The sequence below is a fragment of the Hyla sarda genome, chromosome 3 (genome assembly GCF_029499605.1).
Source record: "Hyla sarda isolate aHylSar1 chromosome 3, aHylSar1.hap1, whole genome shotgun sequence".
Classification (NCBI taxonomy): domain Eukaryota; kingdom Metazoa; phylum Chordata; class Amphibia; order Anura; family Hylidae; genus Hyla; species Hyla sarda.
Genome location: NC_079191.1, coordinates 336,608,063 through 336,631,814, shown reverse-complemented (window position 1 = coordinate 336,631,814; position 23,752 = coordinate 336,608,063). Strand labels below are relative to the sequence as shown.

Here is a 23,752-nt window from a genome sequence, read left to right as displayed (position 1 = left end):
CAATTGACATTTAAAAAATCTCTTCAATTGTGAGGCCCAATGGTCTCATCAGTAGTGCTGCTCGCGAATATTCGCAATGCGAATATTCACGAATATAGCACTATATATTCGTAATTACGAATATTTGTTTTTATTTTTATTTTTTCACAATACACATCACAGTGATCATCCCTCTCTGCTTCCAGCTTGTGTCGTGTAAGAAGGCTCTAATACTACTGTGTGAGAATGGCGTGCGAATTTTCGCATGTGCGAATTTTTGCTTATGCTAATTTTTGTATATGCTAATTTTCGCATATGCGAAAATAAAACGCGAATGTTACGAATATGCGAATTTAGCGAATATATGACGAATATTCGTCCATATATTCGCGAAATATCGCGAATTCGAATATGGCCTATGCCGCTCAACACTACTCGTCAGGCTGCTGCCACATCCAGGCTCCAAGGAAACAGGTTGAAGCGATAAAAATAAACCATAACATGGCACACGTGTTCAATCTGGTTGTCAAGCAGTTCCTTAAGTCTTCACATATCTGCAAGACATCCTAAAAATGGCCAGGAAACTGCGTGCACTTCAGCCACTGGTACACCACAAAGCAAACCCTCCTTAAGCTGCTTGTCGTCATATATCAGCTCTGGAATTACCACAAGAATCCAAGGAAACAGGTTGGAGCGCTAAAAACTGATTAAATGACACATTCACAGTTTCACACGCAGTTTCACAGTCGTGCATTTACTTACACGTACATGGCTTAATATTTTAGACAAGCATATGATACTGGCAGGATCTACCCAGTAGCCCTCCCGGGTAAGGCCTGTACCACTGAGAGGGAGGACAAATGACACACTACTCTGTTACTGTGCCGCTCTGATGCCTACATAGGCTGCTGCCAACTCCAGGCTGTGTCATTGTGCTGCCATATGATCTCATGCTGCTGGTGGCACATTAAACTTGTTAATCTCTTTCAACTCTTCAACTGACATCTCAAAAATCTCTTTAATCTCTTCAATTGTGATGCCATATGGTCTCCCGACCCTGCCGCCACATCCAGACTCATGGATGGTCATTGTGCTGCTCTGTGGCAGTGATTCTAATAGCGATGCCTGTAATCTGCATGTCATACTGAATAACAGTATAATTTCACTACCCCAGCACACTCCCTAGGCTTGTTACGGCAAGGCAAAGTGTTCTACGCCTCTACTGAGGCTCTCTGTAACCCAGAAATAGATGTTTTTAATAGCGATTCGCTGCAAATATATTTGGATTGAACTGAATTTTTCAGAAAATTCTGCGTATCGGCCGAATCAAAATTTTGTAAAAAATTTGCCCATCTCTAATTATGATAAAAGTGGCATATTACTCTTCTTTCCATCTATCAAAAGGGGTAAATGTCACCCTCAAGGGCCTGTTCTGCAGCTCCATTGATTTTAATGTCACTTTGTTTTCACATGGTTTACCATCTCCTATAGAATGCTAAAGGAGAGGGCTTTTCTAAAATGAATATACAAGACTTTTGACACAGAAATTGAAGTTTCAATATGAAAAGCCACGCAGTAAATGGCCATATTAATATGCCATGATTCTATTGTAAGCAGCTTAGGAAAGCATTCATAACAAAGTGTGTGTAAGAGACCCAGCTATATTTGCATGTTAGAAATATACTGTATTATTATAAGAAATATATATGCTCACCTGCTGGCATATTGCTCTATCCTGGAATGTGTGTCATCATCAAAAAGTTCAGGGGACTGCAAAGGACTAGAACAAATAAAGAAATAAGTAATGAAATAATTTAATATGAAAACACTTTATGACAAACTGCTGAGTGTGGAACATTACGCTAAATGAAATATCGTAGCAGGACTCAGGAAGCTTAACATAGACATTATACTCACTCAAACTGGTCAGGCCACATGCTGATGAGGGTAATAGGGCTGTAAAAGAATAAGGAGGAAATGAAGAGAGAAAAACTTTAATGCCATAACAGCGACAGCCGAAAAACCAAAAAGCCCAAATGTTCTTTTATGCCCAAGAGAGTGATAAAGACATTAGAAAAACAGAAGCTCCAGTGCAGGTTTCCTGGCAGACTGCTAATGCGCTCCAGACATCCTGCAGCAGAAATGCAGCACATTTGTTAACAGCAATCCAAGGTAATCTCATTCAGGATAACTGCTATAATAAATCTTATTCTTAAATAAATGTGCCAGGAATTGCAATAGGGTTCAATGGAGCTTAAAGCTAGGTCAAAAGCCTTGTTGTGCCAAAAGATAATAGCAGTGTAGAACAATACAGAGAAAACCAGAAGCGTGTCCAAGAAATGACTGCGAGGGAAATTTAGGTGTATGTAAAAACAAATGAAATAAAGGCTGTGGTCATCCGAGAGGCCTGGTATTTCTTATTAATAACCACCCCGCAGACATTGCTGAACCTTGCTGTACAGAATCATTTGTTAGTAACATGGAACAGGCTGGGGTCAGAGAGAATGTATTCCTGCAACGTAAACTGCTTACAGATATGACAATTACAAGAAATTTATGAATCCATAACAAGCCATAGTTTTAATATTTAACACCTACAAGGTGTTATCCAGGAATAGAAAAGCACAGCTAATTTCTTCCAAAAACAGCACTACCCCTGTCCTCAGGTTGGGTGTGGTATTACAACTTGGCTCCGTTCACTTCAATAAAACTGAAGAAATCAGCTCTGTTTTTCTAATCCTGGATAACCAAGTGTCAGAGACAATCAAAATAATTTTTGTACAAATGTTGGGCTTTACTACAAACAGCTCTGTTCACGCTTTTAACTACGGTACATTATTCTGTTCTGTTATTTTTTTATAGAAAACGTATTCAGAATTTTTATGATGGCAAAATTAACATTTGACACCTGTAACAATCTATCCTAGAATTTATTTGTCGAGCAGAATACCACAGCGTGTTATAAAAGGATCTATTATAATCGATGACATGGTCTATTACCCCTCCAACCACCTACTGACTTATAGTAGGCCCTTTAGATCGCTTTTTTTTTGTAAAGTAATAGAACAACATATCGTGCTAAGCTGGTCAAGCCATCATAATTTAATAGAAATTTAAAATATCCAATTGAAGTCAAATGACCTGTTAGATTTCTGTTCTGATCCATTATACAGAGATTTGGTATTTGTTTCTCTAAAGTGAAAATCTATATACAGAAATGGAGAGGGCCCTAGATGCTCCAATACACAATAAAACTTCAGTAGATTTGTTCCCATTATAACATTTTAACGATCCAAACTATTTAACCCAAGATATTCAATTTTTTTTCTCAGCAATGTAACAATTTATATATGATATTTGACATCCAGCTGTTTTCATACCAGACTTAACAATTACCATTATATGTTCCTATAATTCCTATGGGAGACGAGTGGAGTAGTGATGATACCTTTATTGGCTAACATTTAGCCAATAAAGGTGTCATCGCTACTCCACTCGTCTCCTATATTTCTGAGGCTAACATGGTACAAACTTTCATCTGAAATAACTCTCTATCTCTATATAAGGTAATAATTGGGGGTTGGAAGTGCCAGGGGTTGGAAAACCTGTAATTTCCATCCAGAAGATTTTAGCTAAATGTATATATTCTGAGAATATTACTTCACGGAAATTCAACTCACAAAAGATCATTTATCTGACTGGCACCCAAAAAATATAAAGATGTCATTGGTCAGCTTAAACAATCACTTGTTGTAAAATTTTACCCCATTAATCAATTGCTTTGGTTGAAATTGTTCACTTTTACATTAATTCTCTATTCTTAATAATCATATTTTCATACATTTTTGGTAGCACAAAAAAAATGTTTATTTTGACTTGTTTCACACTCATATAAATGCATGAGACAGAATCTCAATCTCAACTGGAATTAATAAAATTACTTGAGTATAAAAAAGCAAACTGCTGCAAATTGCATGATTAGGAATGAATTTTGGAGAGCTGGCAGGAAAATGTCTGGACATAAGATATCAGAAAAATAATTCTCTCTTAATACGTTGAATCACCACTGAAGGTGCCAGAAACTGCCTGGTGTTGTGAACTGTGAAGGGACATCTTACATTCATATCTTTGATCAGGTATGGTCAGGTTATAACTATTTACATACATTATGCTCTCACCCTAAACATTTTAAAAGCTTAATGGAAAAACATGTAAATGCTTTTTTTTTTTTTTTTTTTTTGCCAGTTTTCTATTTAAACATTAAAAAATTCCACAATAAATTGCCCTGTTATTTTTCACTCCCAAGATGCAGTTTTTGTGATTTTTTTTCAAAAATAGTGGGTTTTAGAGTTTGCTTTTTCCCTGTGTTTTTATCATGACAAGTCATGTGATTATTTCCTCGTGAGTGGATTTCTATTGGGAACAAAATTGCCAATGCTAAACCCACATGGGTTTTTATGGATTTATTTTTCTCCCATAGACTTCATTGAGAGAGAAACGCTAAGATTTTGTAAAAAAATAAAATAAAAAATACCATGGTCTAAACATGCTGCAAATCTGAAAAACTGCCACTGAGCCCCAAACTGCAAAAAAAAAAAAAAAAAAACACCAAAGATGAGTGAAAAAAACACCAAAGAAAAAAAAGCCATGTTGATTTGGTGTTTCATGAATCCCCATGGACATTTGTGCCATTTTTGGGATGCTATTGCAAACAAAAAGTAAACGGAAACCAACCGTTACAGTAAATTGCCTCAAACACATAAGCTAAGTGTACAGGTGTTAGCAACTGACTTACGTCTCCATGTTATCTCCTTCAAGCACAGTTTGCACTGGTAGGTAGCCTAATCTGGGATGTTTGTCAAAGTATTTCTTGGAACGGAATTTGTTTTTAAGAACCTTAGTGAAGTCTCGGACATCTTCCCCTGATGTTGTCTGGAGAGAAAAAAATAGAATAAGGCATCTATAAAAAGCAGATTTAACTTTTCAGTCTATTGGCTTTTTGCCATTTTCCATTGTATCATCTGGAACCTATTGCACTAGATGGATTTGGAAGAACGAGTAATTTAAATAATGAAGGTCTGGCAGGAGTTGTCCTCCAGCCTAGAGGATTGACAGCATTCCACAAAATCTGCATAATAATTAACACAGAAGTTTGACTTCTGGACAAAAAAAAGAATGACAAACTCTGGCACCAGCCCAATCTCAATGAAGCAAAAACAGCATGTCTGTAACAAAAAGGAAATGTAATTAACACCTAGCATAGCAAATAGGATGTATTCCCCTAAATAAGATCTATTATTTCAGGCAAATCTATTATCAGTGAGTTTATGACATATAATTGCAGAAAATGTGCAGATCCACATCTGACTGCAATGCATGACCAAACGCAAAGGGGGAATTCACATGCTGCTGTTAAATAAACCCCCGCAATGCAGCAGCCCATACAACAGCCTAAACAATGTACATCAGCTTAGGGAAGAAGTGTTCCCAAGCCCTGGGTGCAAGGTGATGTTCAGCTGACATCCTCAGAGTAACATCTCCTTCTCTGTGCTGAGCCTGCTATGCTGTAGAATGGAGCTCACCTCTGCACATCAGCAATATTATTCACACCTTTTTTTTCTCCTCACAAGGTCTCTTGTGTTGGTTTGAAAATATGTGAAAATTTGTGTTTGCCCCTATTTTTTCTTCTTGCAGCCATATTGGATTTTTTTGCGCCAAAATTACAGAGTTTGGTGCCAAAATCGGCAATTTGTGCACCAAAATTGCCAATTTTTGTGCAAAAAAGTTCTTGGGGAAACATCTCACAAAATAATCCATGGTTACTGTCACGATGCCGGCTGGCAGGTAGTGGACCCTCTGTGCCAGAGAGGGATTGGCGTGGACCGTGCTAGTGGACCGGTTCTAAGCCACTACTGGTTTTCACCAGAGCCCGCCGCAAAGCGGGATGGTCTTGCTGCGGCGGTAGTGACCAGGTCGTATCCACTAGCAACGGCTCACCTCTCTGGCTGCTGAAGATAGGCGCGGTACAAGGGAGTAGGCAGAAGCAAGGTCGGACGTAGCAGAAGGTCGGGGCAGGCAGCAAGGATCGTAGTCAGGGGCAACGGCAGAAGGTCTGGAAACACTGGCAAGGGACACACAAGGAACGCTTTCACTGGCACTAAGGCAACAAGATCCGGCAAGGGAGTGCAAGGGAAGTGAGGTAATATAGGGAGTGCACAGGTGATAACTCTAATTGGAACCACTGCGCCAATCAGCGGCGCAGTGGCCCTTTAAATCGCAGAGACCCGGCGCGCGCGCGCCCTAGGGAGCGGGGCCGCGCGCGCCGGGACAGAACAGACGGGGAGCGAGTCAGGTAGGAGAGCCGGGGTGCGCATCGCGAGCGGGCGCTACCCGCATCGCGAATCGCATCCCGGCTAGCAGCAGGATCGCAGCGCCCCGGGTCAGAGGACGTGACCGGGGCGCTGCAGCGGAGGAGGTGAAGCGAGCGCTCCGGGGAGGAGCGGGGACCCGGAGCGCTCGGCGTAACAGTACCCCCCCCCTTGGGTCTCCCCCTCTTCTTGGAGCCTGAGAACCTGAGGAGCAGACTTTTGTCAAGGATGTTGTCCTCAGGTTCCCAGGATCTCTCTTCAGGACCACAACCCTCCCAGTCTACTAAAAAAAAATTTTTTCCTCTGACCTTTTTGGCAGCCAAAATCTCCTTGACCGAGAAGACGTCCGAGGAGCCGGAAACAGGAGTGGGAGGAACAGATTTGGGAGAAAAACGGTTGAGGATGAGTGGTTTGAGAAGAGAGACGTGAAAGGCATTAGGGATACGAAGAGAAGGAGGAAGAAGAAGTTTATAAGAGACAGGATTAATTTGACACAGAATTTTGAAAGGACCAAGATAGCGTGGTCCCAACTTGTAGCTAGGGACACGGAAGCGGACATATTTAGCGGAGAGCCATACCTTGTCTCCAGGGGAAAAAACGGGGGGAGCTCTTCTTTTCTTATCCGCGAACCTCTTCATGCGTGAAGAAGCCTGTAAGAGAGAATTTTGGGTCTCTCTCCATATAATGGAAAGGTCACGAGAAATTTCATCCACAGCGGGCAGACCAGAGGGCAAGGGGGTAGGGAGGGGGGGAAGAGGGTGACGGCCGTACACCACGAAAAATGGGGATTTGGAGGAAGATTCAGAGACCCTGAAGTTATACGAGAATTCGGCCCATGGAAGGAGATCTGCCCAGTCATCCTGGCGGGAGGAAACAAAATGTCGCAAATAATCACCCAGGATCTGGTTAATTCTTTCTACTTGTCCATTGGACTGGGGATGATATGCAGAGGAAAAATTTAATTTAATCTTGAGTTGTTTACAGAGAGCTCTCCAGAATTTAGACACGAATTGGACCCCTCTATCCGAGACAATCTGCGTAGGCAACCCGTGAAGACGAAAAATGTGTACAAAAAATTGTTTAGCCAACTGAGGCGCAGAAGGAAGACCAGGAAGAGGAATGAAATGTGCCATTTTGGAGAATCGATCAACGACCACCCAAATAACGGTGTTGCCACGGGAAGGGGGTAAATCAGTAATAAAATCCATACCAATCAGAGACCAAGGCTGTTCGGGGACAGGCAGAGGATGAAGAAAACCAGCGGGCTTCTGGCGAGGAGTCTTATCCCGGGCACAGATAGTGCAGGCTCGCACAAAGTCCCCAACATCCGTCTCCAGAGTTGGCCACCAATAGAAGCGGGAGATGAGTTGCACAGATTTCTTGATGCCCGCATGACCTGCGAGATGGGAGGAGTGACCCCATTTGAGGATTCCGAGGCGTTGGCGTGGAGAAACAAAGGTCTTTCCTGGAGGAGTCTGTCTGATGGAGGCAGGAGAAGTGGAGATCAGGCAGTCAGGTGGAATGATGTGTTGCGGAGGGAGATCAACTTCTGAGGCATCCGAGGAACGAGAGAGAGCATCGGCTCTAATGTTCTTATCGGCAGGACGAAAGTGAATCTCAAAATTAAATCGGGCAAAGAACAGAGACCACCGGGCCTGGCGAGGATTCAGCCGTTGGGCCGACTGGAGGTAGGAGAGGTTCTTGTGGTCGGTGTAGATAATAACAGGAAATCTTGATCCCTCCAGCAGATGCCTCCATTCCTCAAGTGCTAATTTAATGGCTAGAAGTTCTCGATCCCCGATGGAGTAGTTCCTCTCCGCTGGAGAGAAGGTCCTAGAGAAAAAACCACAAGTGACAGCATGCCCGGAAGGATTTTTTTGTAGAAGAACAGCTCCAGCTCCTACTGAGGAGGCATCAACCTCCAATAGGAAGGGTTTGGAAGGGTCAGGTCTGGAGAGCACGGGAGCCGAAGAAAAGGCAGACTTGAGTTGTTTAAAGGAGTCTTCTGCTTGAGGAGGCCAGGACTTGGGATCAGCATTTTTCTTGGTTAAAGCCACGATAGGAGCCACAATGGTAGAAAAATGTGGAATAAATTGCCTGTAATAATTGGCGAACCCCAAAAAGCGTTGGATAGCACGGAGTCCGGAGGGGCGTGGCCAATTTAAGACGGCAGAGAGTTTGTCTGGATCCATCTGTAGTCCCTGGTCAGAGACCAAATATCCTAGAAAAGGAAGAGATTGGCATTCAAACAGACATTTCTCAATTTTGGCATAGAGTTGGTTGTCACGAAGTCTCTGAAGAACCATACGGACATGCCGGCGGTGTTCCTCTAGATTGGCAGAAAAAATCAGGATATCGTCCAGATACACCACAACACAGGAGTATAATAGATCACGAAAAATCTCATTGACAAAGTCTTGGAAGACGGCAGGGGCATTGCACAGTCCAAAGGGCATGACCAGATACTCAAAGTGTCCATCTCTGGTGTTAAATGCCGTTTTCCACTCGTCCCCCTCTCTGATGCGGATGAGGTTATAGGCGCCTCTTAAGTCCAATTTAGTGAAGATGTGGGCACCTTGGAGGCGATCAAAGAGTTCAGAGATGAGGGGTAAGGGGTAGCGGTTCTTAACCGTGATTTTATTAAGACCGCGGTAGTCAATGCAAGGACGTAGGGAGCCATCTTTTTTGGAGACAAAGAAAAATCCGGCTCCGGCAGGAGAGGAGGATTTACGGATAAAGCCCCTTTTTAGATTCTCCTGGACGTATTCGGACATGGCAAGAGTCTCTGGGGCAGAGAGAGGATAAATTCTGCCCCGGGGTGGAGTAGTACCCGGGAGGAGGTCGATAGGGCAATCATAAGGCCTGTGAGGAGGTAGAGTCTCAGCTTGTTTTTTGCAGAAAACATCCGCGAAGTCCATATAGGCCTTGGGGAGACCGGTTACTGGAGGAACCAGTTTTAGACAGTTCTTGGAACAAGAGGACCCCCAACTCTTGATCTCCCCAGTGGACCAATCCAGGGTTGGGGAATGAAGTTGAAGCCAGGGAAGTCCAAGGAGAATCTCCGAGGTGCAATTGGGGAGGACCAAAAGTTCAATCCTCTCATGATGAGATCCGATGCTCATAAGAAGGGGCTCCGTGCGGAAACGTATGGTACAGTCCAATCTTTCATTATTTACACAATTGATGTAGAGGGGTCTGGCGAGACTGGTCACTGGGATGATGAACCTGTTGACGAGAGAGGCCAAAATAAAATTTCCTGCAGAACCAGAGTCCAAGAAGGCCACTGTAGAGAAGGAGAAGGCAGAAGCAGACATCCGCACAGGCACAGTAAGACGTGGAGAAGCGGAGTAGACATCAAGGACTGTCTCACCTTTGTGCGGAGTCAGCGTACGTCTTTCCAGGCGGGGAGGACGGATAGGACAATCCCTCAGGAAGTGTTCGGTACTAGCACAGTACAGGCAGAGGTTCTCCATACGGCGTCGTGTCCTCTCTTGAGGTGTCAGGCGAGACCGGTCGACCTGCATAGCCTCCACGGCGGGAGGCACAGGAACAGATTGCAGGGGACCAGAGGAGAGAGGAGCCGAGGAGACGAAACGCCTCGTGCGAACAGAGTCCATATCTTGGCGGAGTTCCTGACGCCTTTCAGAAAAACGCATGTCAATGCGAGTGGCTAGGTGAATAAGTTCATGTAGATTAGCAGGAATTTCTCGTGCGGCCAGAACATCTTTAATGTTGCTGGATAGGCCTTTTTTGAAGGTCGCGCAGAGGGCCTCATTATTCCAGGACAATTCTGAAGCAAGTGTACGGAATTGTACGGCATACTCGCCAACGGAAGAATTACCCTGGACCAGGTTCAACAGGGCAGTCTCAGCAGAAGAGGCTCGGGCAGGTTCCTCAAAGACACTTCGGATTTCCGAGAAGAAGGAGTGTACTGAGGCAGTGACGGGGTCATTGCGGTCCCAGAGCGGTGTGGCCCATGACAGGGCTTTTCCGGACAGAAGACTGACTACGAAAGCCACCTTAGACCTTTCAGTGGGAAACAGGTCCGACATCATCTCCAGATGCAGGGAACATTGGGAAAGGAAGCCACGGCAAAACTTAGAGTCCCCATCAAACTTATCCGGCAAGGATAAGCGTATCCCAGGAGCGGCCACTCGCTGCGGAGGAGGTGCAGGAGCTGGCGGAGGAGATGACTGCTGAAGCTGTGGTAGCAACTGTTGTAGCATAACGGTCAGTTGAGACAGCTGTTGGCCTTGTTGCGCAATCTGTTGTGACTGCTGGGCGACCACCGTGGTGAGGTCAGCGACAACTGGCAGAGGAACTTCAGCGGGATCCATGGCCGGATCTACTGTCACGATGCCGGCTGGCAGGTAGTGGACCCTCTGTGCCAGAGAGGGATTGGCGTGGACCGTGCTAGTGGACCGGTTCTAAGCCACTACTGGTTTTCACCAGAGCCCGCCGCAAAGCGGGATGGTCTTGCTGCGGCGGTAGTGACCAGGTCGTATCCACTAGCAACGGCTCACCTCTCTGGCTGCTGAAGATAGGCGCGGTACAAGGGAGTAGGCAGAAGCAAGGTCGGACGTAGCAGAAGGTCGGGGCAGGCAGCAAGGATCGTAGTCAGGGGCAACGGCAGAAGGTCTGGAAACACTGGCAAGGGACACACAAGGAACGCTTTCACTGGCACTAAGGCAACAAGATCCGGCAAGGGAGTGCAAGGGAAGTGAGGTAATATAGGGAGTGCACAGGTGATAACTCTAATTGGAACCACTGCGCCAATCAGCGGCGCAGTGGCCCTTTAAATCGCAGAGACCCGGCGCGCGCGCGCCCTAGGGAGCGGGGCCGCGCGCGCCGGGACAGAACAGACGGGGAGCGAGTCAGGTAGGAGAGCCGGGGTGCGCATCGCGAGCGGGCGCTACCCGCATCGCGAATCGCATCCCGGCTAGCAGCAGGATCGCAGCGCCCCGGGTCAGAGGACGTGACCGGGGCGCTGCAGCGGAGGAGGTGAAGCGAGCGCTCCGGGGAGGAGCGGGGACCCGGAGCGCTCGGCGTAACAGTTACTAGTGCCCAGACAAGCGATAACTGTATAAATAAAAAATTTCTGAGCTTAAATGTGAGTACAGGTCTAGTGACCAAGAAAAAAAAAGAAAAATATATGTATTTTTTTATAACATTTTTTCAATAATAATTTTTTTTTAAATAATTACTTAAATAACACCTTTTCCCCCAAAACAATAAAGAGGGCTTGACCAAGAGGGCTGCTGCAACCTTCTTTTTTGTATACTCTGTATTTGCCACAGCAGCGTGCACTAGTGTATTAGGTAGTTGTGCTGGCTATTTTTCTTTTTGTTTTGCCGCACAATTTCAGGGGAGTGGCACCCTCTGTAGCCATGCACCCCTCCCTGTTCACAGTAGGTTTTGTAAATTGATATTGGATCCAGCATGTCACCCAGTCAGAGGCCATATGCCCAGTGGTGAGTGAAATGAGTGTTAGGGTCCCATCCGAAATGAGGCCACCTCCGCATGGTGGATGGGGGACACGTTTTGATTAAAAAGTGTGCTAAGAGCCTCAATTTTTTGACCAAGAGGGCTGCTGCAGCCTTCTTTTTTGTATACTCTGTATTTGCCACAGGAGCATGCACCCATGCATTAGGTAGTTGTGCTGGCTATTTTTCTTTATATATATATATATATATATATAGTGACAGTGTGGCAAGGAAAGGGTGTAGCTAACCCTGGAGAACCCTCCACCTGTGGCCTAATTAATAAGGTAGCAGGGAGGGGAAGTCTGTTTAAAAGGAAGTCAGACAGTGTGGTCTGGGCTCTCCCCAGAAGACAGCAAGGTGGCTGTAGGGGGAGGCAGGAGTCCTGGTGAGGAACACACAGCCTGAGCTGTGAGTGGCCCCAACAGTGAAGTGTGGACGAGTCTAGGGTTTACTTTGTTCCTGTGTTATGTTTTTATTTATCCTGCAACCTGTCTAATAAAGCTGGAGAGGGGCCGGACTTGCATGTATATGTGTGTATATATATACTGCAGACTGTTAAGAGTTTTGCTAGTATGTCACATCTGTGTACTGAATTTGCTTTGCGAGAAATTGGAGTCCTTAATAAAATTCAGATAACAATAGACATGTCTGTGGATATATACAGATATTCTACACTTCAGTTAAAAAGAAAGGTGAAGCCCACATTAACCGCTTTGAACAAGTTTAAAATTCAACAACAACAACAACCAGGATATAAGAATTTAAAGTTGGATTTGAGGTGTATTAACTGCCATGTTTACTTGTTCAGTAATCAGCGGATAAGACACATCTACCACAGCCAAATGATGTTGTTGTGCTTCATTAGTAAATCTAAGCTTGCCAAAAAGCCTTTGTACTGAAAAAGTGCTTGTTAAAAGAGAATACAACATAATTCAGTGAACTAATTGAAGGAAAGGTACACAGCGTCTATTTCCACTATTACAAACAAGAACAAAAACAAAAAGAAATGGAACACAATTCGAAAACATAAAACTTTCCTGAAACGGCGGACCCCTACAAAAACAAGCAGACATTTATCTTAAATTAAACCACATTATCAATCACTTTTTTTCTGTCAATTATGGAGTCTCAAAAACGTTTTATGTTTTAAAATATTTGCAATTTACTAGGATAGCATATACAAAAAGTATTTTTAATTTACTGGGATAAAATACAAAAGAGGTAGAGGTATAAATTGCACTAATGACCAAGATGTGAAAATTCAGTAAAAATCACAGTCAAAAGTTGGATCAAAATTTGTTGGGATACCCCCTTTTGAAATCACTGGATAGAACCACTACTGAAGGCAAAAAGGTAGGTAACTATTTGATACAGAGGTTAAAATTTGCCCTTTAATAAGGTGAACAGTATATGAAAGTAAAACATTATATAAGGACACTGGCATTTAATTACAAAAAATATATTGATGGCACTGCAGTTATAAGACAGATAGAAGTTTGTGGGCCGGAAAACATAGTGAAGACATCCAAGATTTCTAGCTGGTTATCTATGGAACATTGTTTTAGGTGGAGCACTTGTGTTGGATCTGGATTTAGTACCGTATAATACATCAGCATATAACGGAGCCAAAAGAGTGGTAAGGGGGTAAAAAAAAATGAATATGGTACCGATAATGTAGAATGTGTACAGCTGAATATATTTGTGATTCCCAAGGCACTTAAAGGGGTTATCCGGCCAAAGAGCAGCACTCGCACTGTATGCGGGGCTGTGTCTCCAGTCTCGGAAAGCTCTTTGTTTCCATGACTGGAGACGTGAAGTAACGCTACGTCCCTTGTGACTTCATGCCCCCTCCATTCATGTCTATGGAAGGGGGCGTGGCGGCCGACATAGACATGAATGGGGGGGCGTGGCATGACGTCCTGAGGGAGTGTGGCATTACGTCACGTCCCCAGTCCCGGAAACAAAGACCTTTCCGAGACTGGAGACGCAGTCCCGCATAGTGCTGCGGGTGCTGCACAGAGATCGAGGGGGGGGGGGGGTCCCAGCGGCAGGCACCCCGTGATCAAACATCTTATCCCCTATCCTTTGGATAGGGGATAAGATATCTTTGGCCGGATAACTCCTTTAATATACGGTAACTGTTGAGATTTTTTTTTTTTACAGAAGATTTTCAAGGATATCTAACCATGAAGAGTTTTTTCGTAAAGATCCTGTCCAACAAGTTATACTGACAACATTGGGTTTGGTTTCTTGCTAGAAATCAACTTTTCTCCTCATTTTCCCAAACCTATGTTTTCTCTCATAGTATAACTAATGTGTAATATGTCAAGAATCCATTTTTCAAAAATATTTTTTTAGGTGCATTACTATATCACAACATATTTACCAACACATGACTGCTGTATGAATGTTTTTGTTGTTTGTATTCCAGTCTAAATTTTTAGGTGTACAAATTCCCAGATTATGCATGATGTCATGAATAGGTTGATATAAAAATTCAAAGAGAAAGAGTACAAGACATTGCTATCGAGAAAGGGCTTAAGTACTATTTTCAAAACTCATTTAGCTCCAAGACCCTTTAAGAGGCACCTCTGAAAAATCTAGGACCCTTAGTTCTACATTTTCCAACAAATGATTCAAGGCTCAGCACAGGAAACTTTCAGTGACAGAACCAAAATAAGTCAATCCCGGCCTCCTGATTTCTTTAGGGTATGGCATCAAGTAGTAGCAGGCCACACAAAGAAAAAAAAAACACAGTATTTTTAAACAGATTTTAACAGGAACGGTTGTCGGGGATCGATACGAGGTATATGTCGTATGTGGATATCAGCTTTTAGCATCCATTTCTCACTGTCTCTGAGGCAAGGATCGGTAATGCTAAATAATGGAAACGTACAGCGTAAAAATATTCCCACCCATGACGTAACTAAACATCATCATAGATCTGGAATGGGTTAAGGAAGCAGGACCAGTTCAGTTAAAGGTTTAACTTATACTACATGCTATGGTGCTGGACTGGACCCCTATCCGGTATTCTACCAAAAGGTGGTGGCGGTCTGGCATATCAACCCATAGTACCATAAAGTATCAACTTAACGGGTCCAGCGTCTGTGAACTATGTCCATCAGCACCTGAACTACCTGCTATTTTGTTATTATTGGTGGAATATTAACACGCAAAAGTTATGATAAACGTTTTCAAAAGGAAGAAAACAATTCCCTTCATAGAGATAAATGCATATTGTGTAGTGTAAGAAGTATTTCTTCTGCAATAAGCTGGTGTTCTGTAAATGAGGGCAACAATATTTATGAACTGTAAGCATCTCAAAAGTGGTTTTACAAGAATCATTTATAAATGTATGAACTATTCCTGACTACAGATTACACTAACAATTCTTGACATGTTGCCTGTCACGATATGCAAGTCTTCTGGGGGAACACAATTTTAGTCAGTGTCATTGTACAAATAACACATCAACAGTAATTACAGCTACTACAGATCGATCCGCTGAGAGACAAGCATCACGCGTGGCCTCAGAGGATTGAAGCATAACAACAAAATAAGTGTATTTCGGTAAGGTTGAAAAGTTCCATCTTAGCCCTAAGAAGTGTTACGCAGACAAAATCTCATCCACTTACAGACAAAGAAAATCATTTCCACTTAAGAGTGCTAAGTGCTTCTTCCAAGATGCTAAATGATGAAATAAGTCGTTTATAGCCTGCCTAGCCTTACAGCAATCATTCCGCAAATGTATACGGTATATTCTCTTTAATACTATAAAAAAATAAGGCATCTTAAAAGGAATAATAGTGCTGTGCACTTCTGGGAATTATGGGAAAAATCAGCTGCCAAGAAGTTAAGCAGACCATAATATAAGCAGCATTCAGTGGATCTGGTGTTTGGTGCACAAGATATTCTAAATGTAATGGCTTAAACATGACATAAGAGATATGAATATGATTATGGAGCTTAAGCCCTTACAGGGAATGTATCAACTATATTTTGTTGTTAAATAAAACCAGATGGGGACACACATTTTTATTTTCTAATATGTTTTTATTTTCTGATGGTAGATATTTTTATTCTACCTTGTATACCTAATCATTGGGTCATTATTTTTAATCTATAAATGTAGCTTTATGAGGACTTGTTTTTTGTAGACGGAAATTAAATTAATGAAATTTTGGGTACATATAACTCGTTGTGCTACCAATTCTACTTTTTAATTACATCTGTCATTTTACGCAAAAATCTACGGCAAAACCAAAAAACTAAATTTTGTAATTTTCAAGGGCTTCCATTTCTACGCAGTGCATTTTTTTTTTGTAAAAAAGATACCTTATCTTTATTCAGTAGGTCCATACGGTTAAAATGATACCCTACTTATATAGGTTTGATTTTGTCGTACTTCTGGAAAAAATCATAACTACATGCAGGAAAATTTATATGTTTAAAAATGTCATCTTCTGACCCCTATAACTTTTTTATTTTTCTGCATACAGGGATGTATGAGGGCTCATTTTTTGCACCGTGATCTGAAGTTTTTATTGGTATCATTTTTGTTTTGATCAGACTCTTTGATCGCTTTTCATAAATTTTTTATAGCTGCCAGGACCGACCCGATATGACGCGAGGTCACCGCATGACCACATGTTATATCGCGGAAGCCGGCGCAGGACGTAAATATACGTCCTGTGTTGTTAAGGAGTTAACATGTGGTCTAAATTACATGGTGGGCCTCATGTTCTATAATATAATCTACATAGTGGGCCTCATGTTCTGTGTCCCCTTCTTTCGCCCTTCTCATAGTAGGCTTCCCCCCCCCCCCCCCCATATGAGGTCAGTAATTGGATGAGCGGGCCGTCCGACGAGTCCGTCTAGTCCGTCTAGTCCGTCTCAGAAGTAGCAGAGGGAGTGTTCAGCAGGGGATCGGTAGACTTCATAGAGGGACCCCAGAGGGAGCAAGGTAGGTGAGTATATGTTTTTTATTATTTTCATTATTCTGGTTACAAGGTGACTTTCACTATTGTTATTGAACAAGAGAGTCCTTTTCTTGGTGCACAGGTACAGTACTTCTTATTCTCTCCAATTCAGGGGGCAAAAGTAGAGCTTAGCTGTTTGCCAGTAATACACACATAGGGCTTCCTTTCCCTTACTACTACAACCAATGATGGCAGAAAATAGCAAATACTTCATTCTGCTATGCCATAAAATAGGTGGTGAAAGTGCTCATGCTGGCTCTGTGCTGGGAAATGAGGTACACGACTATGGATGGCATGCGAAGGGAGAAGGGGTTACTGAGGCACGGTGCTATGTAAGGTGCTATGGAAGAAGAAAGGAAGGAAACAGCAGCACTACTGCTGCTGCTGGTGATGATGCCAAGCCTGCATACAAAAGGGAGGAGAAGATAAAATACAGAAGGCTGCACTCTGAACATACAGCAAAGCTGCGCTAGTATTGACACATGGGACAGCTGACCTGGGTTTTATGGGTGATCAGACATGAGAGGGAAGTCTCAATTTGCCTAGTGGACAAGAATCAAGAGCCGTTTTTCTGGAGTAAGGGGCCATTTTTCAGTAAATTAAAGTGTCCCTATTATTACGAAAAACTTTTTACATGTCCTAGGGACATGTCAGATCTTGACGATTACCAGAATGAGTGGGAAAGAAAGTGTGCAACCCCGCAATTCTCTCCTCGCTTTGTGAGACGCTCCCATAGACTTATATTATGATACAGTTTTGGTCAAGTGCTTCTCCCAACTTGTTCTAGTGGTTGGTCGGGGTTTGAACTATGACACCAGTTTTTTTTCCCCTAATGACAGTGCCCATTTAAGTGATTTAAATATGTTAGGATTCACAAAGGCTATCACATGGAAGGAAATTGTTTGAAATAACAGTGAACATTCAAGGTCTTTAATACAATAACACTTTGAAACCAATTGGAGCTTATTAATCCATATCTATTGACTAAAACTTAAAATGTAAGTTACCACAAGTTAAACTTGGTCTTGGATGTACAATATGATTCTTACATAATAAGTCTGATGAAATACTGAGTATAGATTTCTTATGCACATTTATCGAGAAATCAGCACTTGATGATCAAGAGACTGAGAATTATTTTTACCTGGATGATGCAACGATAAATCAAAGTCTCAAGTATCTTTCAGTGAGTTAACTGCATAGAAAGACAATGCAGAAAAGGGAATTCGAGACAGTAGGATATTTTTCATACTGCCAGAGACAGACACTGATGCCAGCTTGTTCAAGAATGACATACACATCTGTTAAGTGGTGTGCAAATCAATTCAGATCACACTGGGGAATGAAAAGTTCTGATTTAAGTGAAGTGAAGAAAAGAATAGTCATGTGATGGCGAGAACAGTCAAGAAATACAAAAGACCTCTGTGTGAATCTTTGCTGATACATTATGAATCTGTATGAAAAGTTTTGAAGAATGAGAATAATTAATGCAAAACCTAACAACTCACGTACACTAAGAGGAGACCTTAACACTGTCGGCAAAAGTAGAAGCCAGATAAAATCATCAAAACCTCTGTTCTTTTAAAGGGGATTTACCCACATTAAGAGAAATTATTTTTTTCTGGGAATGGTTTTTTGGGCAGACTAGATGGGCCGAGTCTATGTTTCTATGCCTAAGAATTCTGGTTCAATATGTGGCATAAAAATGAAAGCGTATATGAAATAGTAGTGTCAAGTAAGCCAATAACCCAACTATCCTTGTTTTCTATCAATTACTGTTTCTATGATTTTGAGTACATTTGACCCCAAATTTAAAGGGGTTATCCAGGAAAAAAACTTTTTATATCTATCTATCTATCTATCTATATATATATATATATATATATATATATATATAAATCAACTGGCTTCAGGAAGTTAAACAGATTTGTAAATTACTTCTATTAAAAAATCTTAATCCTTTCAGTACTTATGAGCTGCTGAAGTTGAGTTGTTCTTTTCTGTGTAAGTGCTCTCTGATGACACCTGTCTTGGGAGCTGTCCAGAGTAGAAGCAAATACCCATAGCAAACATCTTCTACTCTGTGCAGTTCCTCGAGACAAGCCGAAATATCAGCAGAGAGAACTATTGCCAGACAGAAAAGAACAACTCAACTTCAGCAACTGATAATTATTGGAAGAATTAAGATTTTTTAAAATAAGTAATTTACAAAACTGTTTAACTTTCTGGAGCCAGTTGATATATTTGCAATGAGCTTGCATCAACAAATAACTTTATTCTCACATTTTCCAGGATGCTATCTGGCCATGTGATGCTGGGAAAATACATTATATGGCACCCATAGAAAGTTCTGGGAAGCCCACCTGTCACGTCAGGCAGGGAAAAGTGCAGTCCTGAGCTCACCCAGACCTCTTACTCTGCCATTTGGGGTGTCCACTTAATAGGATGGCCCTAATCATGGTGCCAGTCCCTACTCTAGTAAAAAGTGCAGGGCACAGCAATGTCCAATACAAATAAACAAACACTGTTCAGAAATCAGGGAAGTAGGTCAGGACACAATAGGTTTAATCCAACATTAGTTCAGTAAAAAGACAGACAGGGAATCCACATACCAACAAGGCAACTTCAGACAGGAACACTAGGAAAGGCAATGTCAGTGTTAAAAAGAAAAGGGTAAAAGTAAGAGAACTACAAAGCATAGAATTAGTTGGTGAAAGAATGGTGAGTAAACAGGTAAGTGGTCAGAGAAACATATAAGACAATAACAGACTGAAATCTGGTGAATGAGAAGAAACTGCAATCACGAGCAGGGCTGGGACACACTGCAGGGATTTAAATACCACACTCATCATTGCTGATTGGCCGGGCGCATGCAGCTTCTGAGTGGCCAGAGCGCAGCATGTGACACCTGGCTAGGCCCAATCATTAAACCACCTGATCAAATTGTATTTGTGTGTCCAATAGCCTGTAAGCCAGCATGGTACATTATATGTAACCATGTGACTGGAACCCTAGTTGCAAGTATAAGGGTGCATTCACGTCGCATTGAAGTCCATCTGTCAGGCTACTTCAGCTCTGTGTCAGAAAGCTGTCAAAAAGGGACACTGTACAGGACACAGAGCATGGTCTACCAAGTGCAGAAGATATATACAGAAGGCATATATATAATCAGAAAATGTCCCAGAGTCACAATTAGACTTCCTTTAGCCCATTAAAGTCAAAGGCACATAGAGCTAAAAGGGTTAAAACATTATGCGAACATAGCACAATATTAACCCCTTAAGGACAGTTTTTTGCGCGACCAGTTGTCCGTTGTAATGCCATCACTCACTTTATCATAAAATGTATGGCGCAACCAAAAAAATACTATTTGTGTGGGGAAATTAAAAATAAAACCGCAATTTTGCAAATTTTGGAAGGTTTTGTTTTCACGCCGTACAATTTATGGTAAAAATGACGTGTTTTTTATTCTCTGGGTCAATACGATTAAAATGATACCCATGATAATATACTTTTCCATTACTGTTGCACTTAAAAAAAATCGCAAACTTTTTAACTAAATTAGTATGTTTAAAATCCCCCTATTTTGAAGACCTATAACTTTTTCATTTTTCCGTATAAGCGGCGGTATGAGGGCTCATTTTTTGCGCCGAGATCTGTACTTTTTATTAATAACATATTTGCTTATACAAAACTTTTATGACATTTTTTATTAATTTTTTTGGGAATAAAATGTTATAAAAAAGCAGCTATTTTGGACTTTTTTTTTTTTTTTACGTTCACGCCGTTCAACGTACGGGATCATTGACATTTTATTTTAATAGTTTGGATATTTACGCACGCGGCGATACCAAATATGTATATAAAATATTTTTTTTACACTTTTTGGGGGTAAAATAGGGAAAATGGGACAATTTACGTTTTTATTGGGGGAGGAGGTTTTTCAAATTTTTTTTACTTTATTTTTTTACTTTTATTTTTACACTTTAATAGTCCCCATAGGGGACTATTTAAAGCAATCACTCGATTGCTAATCCTGTTTAGTGCTATGTATCGGACATAGCACTGATAAGGGTTATCGGTGATCTTCTGCTCTGGTCTGCGGTAAGGCAGATCAGAGCAGAAGACTCCCGGAAGACAGCGGAGGCAGGTGAGGCGACCTCCGTCTGCCGTGCATTACTTATATAAAAAAAAATCTTAATCCTTCCAGTACTTATCAGCTGCTGTATACTACAGAGGAAATTCTTTTCTTTTTGAATTTCCTTTGTCTGACCGCAGTGCTCTCTGCTGACACCTCTGTCCATTTAGGATCCTGCTCTGGACAGTTCCTGACATAGACAGAGGTGTCAACAGAGTGCACTGTGGTCAGACAGAAAGGAAATTCAAAAAGAAAAGAACTTCCTCTGTAGTATACAGCAGCTGATAAGTACTGGAAGGATTAAGATTTTTTTTATATACCGTAAGTAATTTACAAATCTGTTTAACTTTCTGGCACCAGTTGATTTAAAGAAAAATGTTTTCCAGAGTACCCCTTTAAGCAACTGCTCCCTGTCTAGGTTTGCTCTAAGACAGGATTAGTAAATCTGTCCCACAGTCTAAAGGCAAGAGAAATGTTCTTTCCGGAAAAAAAAAATTGAATCTTCATCAACAAAAATAAAATGAGCGATAATATCTTTCTGCCAACAAATATACAGAGAGTGATAATATCTTTCTGCCGGTAGAGAAACTAAAGGCGTCAAGTGTTAGACTGCATGGCCCTGTTCATTCCTCCATAGACATTAAAGGGGTACTCCGGTGAAAACCTTTTTTCTTTTAAATCAACTGGTGGCAGAAAGTTAAACATATTTGTAAATTACTTCTATTAAAAAATCTTAATCCTTCCATTACTTATTAGCTGCTGAATACTTCAGGGGGAAATTCTTTTCTTTTTGGAATGCTCTCTGATGACATCACGAACACAGTTCTCTCTGTTGACGTTATTATAATAATAATGCTTTATTTATTGTTGCCCTTAGTGGGATTTGAACCCAAGGCCCCAGCCCTGCAAGGCAGCAGTGCTAACCACTGAGCCACCATGCTGCCCTTAGCACACATCTGCTATGCACGGTTGCTAAAATGGACAGAGATGTCAGCAGAGAGCACTGTGCTCGTGATGTCATCAGTGTTCCAAAAAGAAAGGAATTTCCTCTGTAGCATTCAGAAGCTAATAAGTACTGGAAGGATTAAGATTTTTTAATAGAAGTAATTTACAAATATGTTCAACTTTCTGCCACCAGTTGATTTAAAAGAAAAAAGGTTTTCACCGGAGTACCCCTTTAACACTCACTTTGTATTTGTTAATGAATCTAAAGTTGTTCTCTTTTGGGTAGACGATAAGACGTAGATGGGTCTACTAAATGAGCCGGCTGATGATGAGTTCTGGTGCTCATGATGGTAGGGATCAGCAGACATACAGGTCATTACATCAATAAGACTTCTTTTTTTTTTTTTTTTTAAACCTACAGTGGTTTTCATGAAGCTCTAGTGATGTGACAGAGCCTTATGATTCCCATGGCACCCTTATAAATGTTACAGTATTTACCGGTATGCAGTACTCCACCATTGGATGATGTATTTTGTGACCTTTTGCAGTTCTTCCGGAAAAGAAACAGCTCTGACAAACATCATAGTTGAAATGTTTCAGACTCCGATACCTGAAATGACAGAAAAACATAAAATATATAACTTGTTGTTTCCCAAAGGATAGGCACTTCAAGTAAACATGATCCACCAGTGAGTTTTGTTTTGTTTGCTATTTTAAACATGACAAAAAAAAGTATTTTAATGGAGACTAGAGACTGGGGAGTACATACTGGAGTATAAGAGAAGGGTGAAAAGAATCAGCTGATATTGTAAAGCCAGCAAATGCCAGCATCCACCTTGTCTCGGGACTCACTGCTGCCAGCCATAATAGCCGCCCGCCCTCTACACTATCTGGTTTGGGCTTCCTCCTTTGCCATCTCACCCTGTTTCTTCTCTATGGGCTGCAGTTCCTGGTCCATAGGGGCCACTCCCATGCACTGGCTGTACCTTAAAGGGGAATTGACAGATGGATCAACCAAACTGACCTCAATACACAGGTGGGTAGTGTGGTTGATCTCGAATAAATAATGTATTGCGTTTGGCGGTTCAAGAGATATAGTCAAAACTTGTATTGTGCAAATGAAGTCCTCGCTGTCCTGTGTCCTGTTTGTGCCACCCTGGTCATTCATGTTGTTCTTCTTTACTGATTTGACCTCTTTCCAGGGGACGGCATCAGACGTGCACATAGTGTTAATACCAACCTTTGATGCAGTTAAGACTTTATGCCACATAAGGTAAAATAGGTATACACAGGGCATACACAAGAGCCTCTGTACTATATAATAAAAAATCAAAATAAAAGTTGGTGTGCTACTTTAAAGTGTCCCTGTCAGTTCATAACTTTTGACATATCTCCCTGACACATGAAAAAAAAAATTTTATCGGTTGGGTCTAGGTAGAAGGAGGCCAGAGAAGCGCTCGGCTAAGTATTTCTCTAACCAAGTCATTCATCACTGCACAAGACAGACCCTACAGTAAGTCTATCCATAGAAATGCAGCAACAAGAAAAAGTAGGGACGTCACTCACCAGGATTCTGTGCAAATTCTTTAATTTCAACGGTGCAGTAACAAGGTGCTCGGACAATGTCTGTAGGACTCAGCTCATCAGTGAAAGACTGGGTTACAGCTGTTGCGCGTGTGTATCACGCTTCTTCAGACCCTTAGGGTGATACGCACGCGCAACCCTTAGGGTCTGAAGAAGCATGATACGCACGCGCAACAGCTGTAACCCAGTCTTTCACTGATGAGCTGAGTCCTACAGACATTGTCCGATCACCTTGTTACTGCACCGTTGAAATTAAAGAATTTGCACAGAATC

The 23,752-nt window shown here is 41.9% G+C and overlaps 1 protein-coding gene across 12 annotated transcripts in view; it reads right to left on the bottom strand.

Moving 5' to 3' along the window:
* Positions 1-23,752, bottom strand: part of UTRN (utrophin) — a 702,825-nt gene that overhangs the window by 33,508 nt on the left and 645,565 nt on the right. For all 12 annotated transcript variants that reach the window (XM_056567370.1, XM_056567374.1, XM_056567371.1 and 9 more), the window contains 4 exons: positions 22,394-22,505; positions 4,775-4,911; positions 1,897-1,935; positions 1,694-1,759 (listed from right to left, as the gene is read on the bottom strand). In XM_056567370.1, the coding sequence (XP_056423345.1) occupies positions 1,694-1,759; positions 1,897-1,935; positions 4,775-4,911; positions 22,394-22,505 (354 nt within the window). The remainder of the gene's footprint in view (positions 1-1,693; positions 1,760-1,896; positions 1,936-4,774; positions 4,912-22,393; positions 22,506-23,752) is intronic.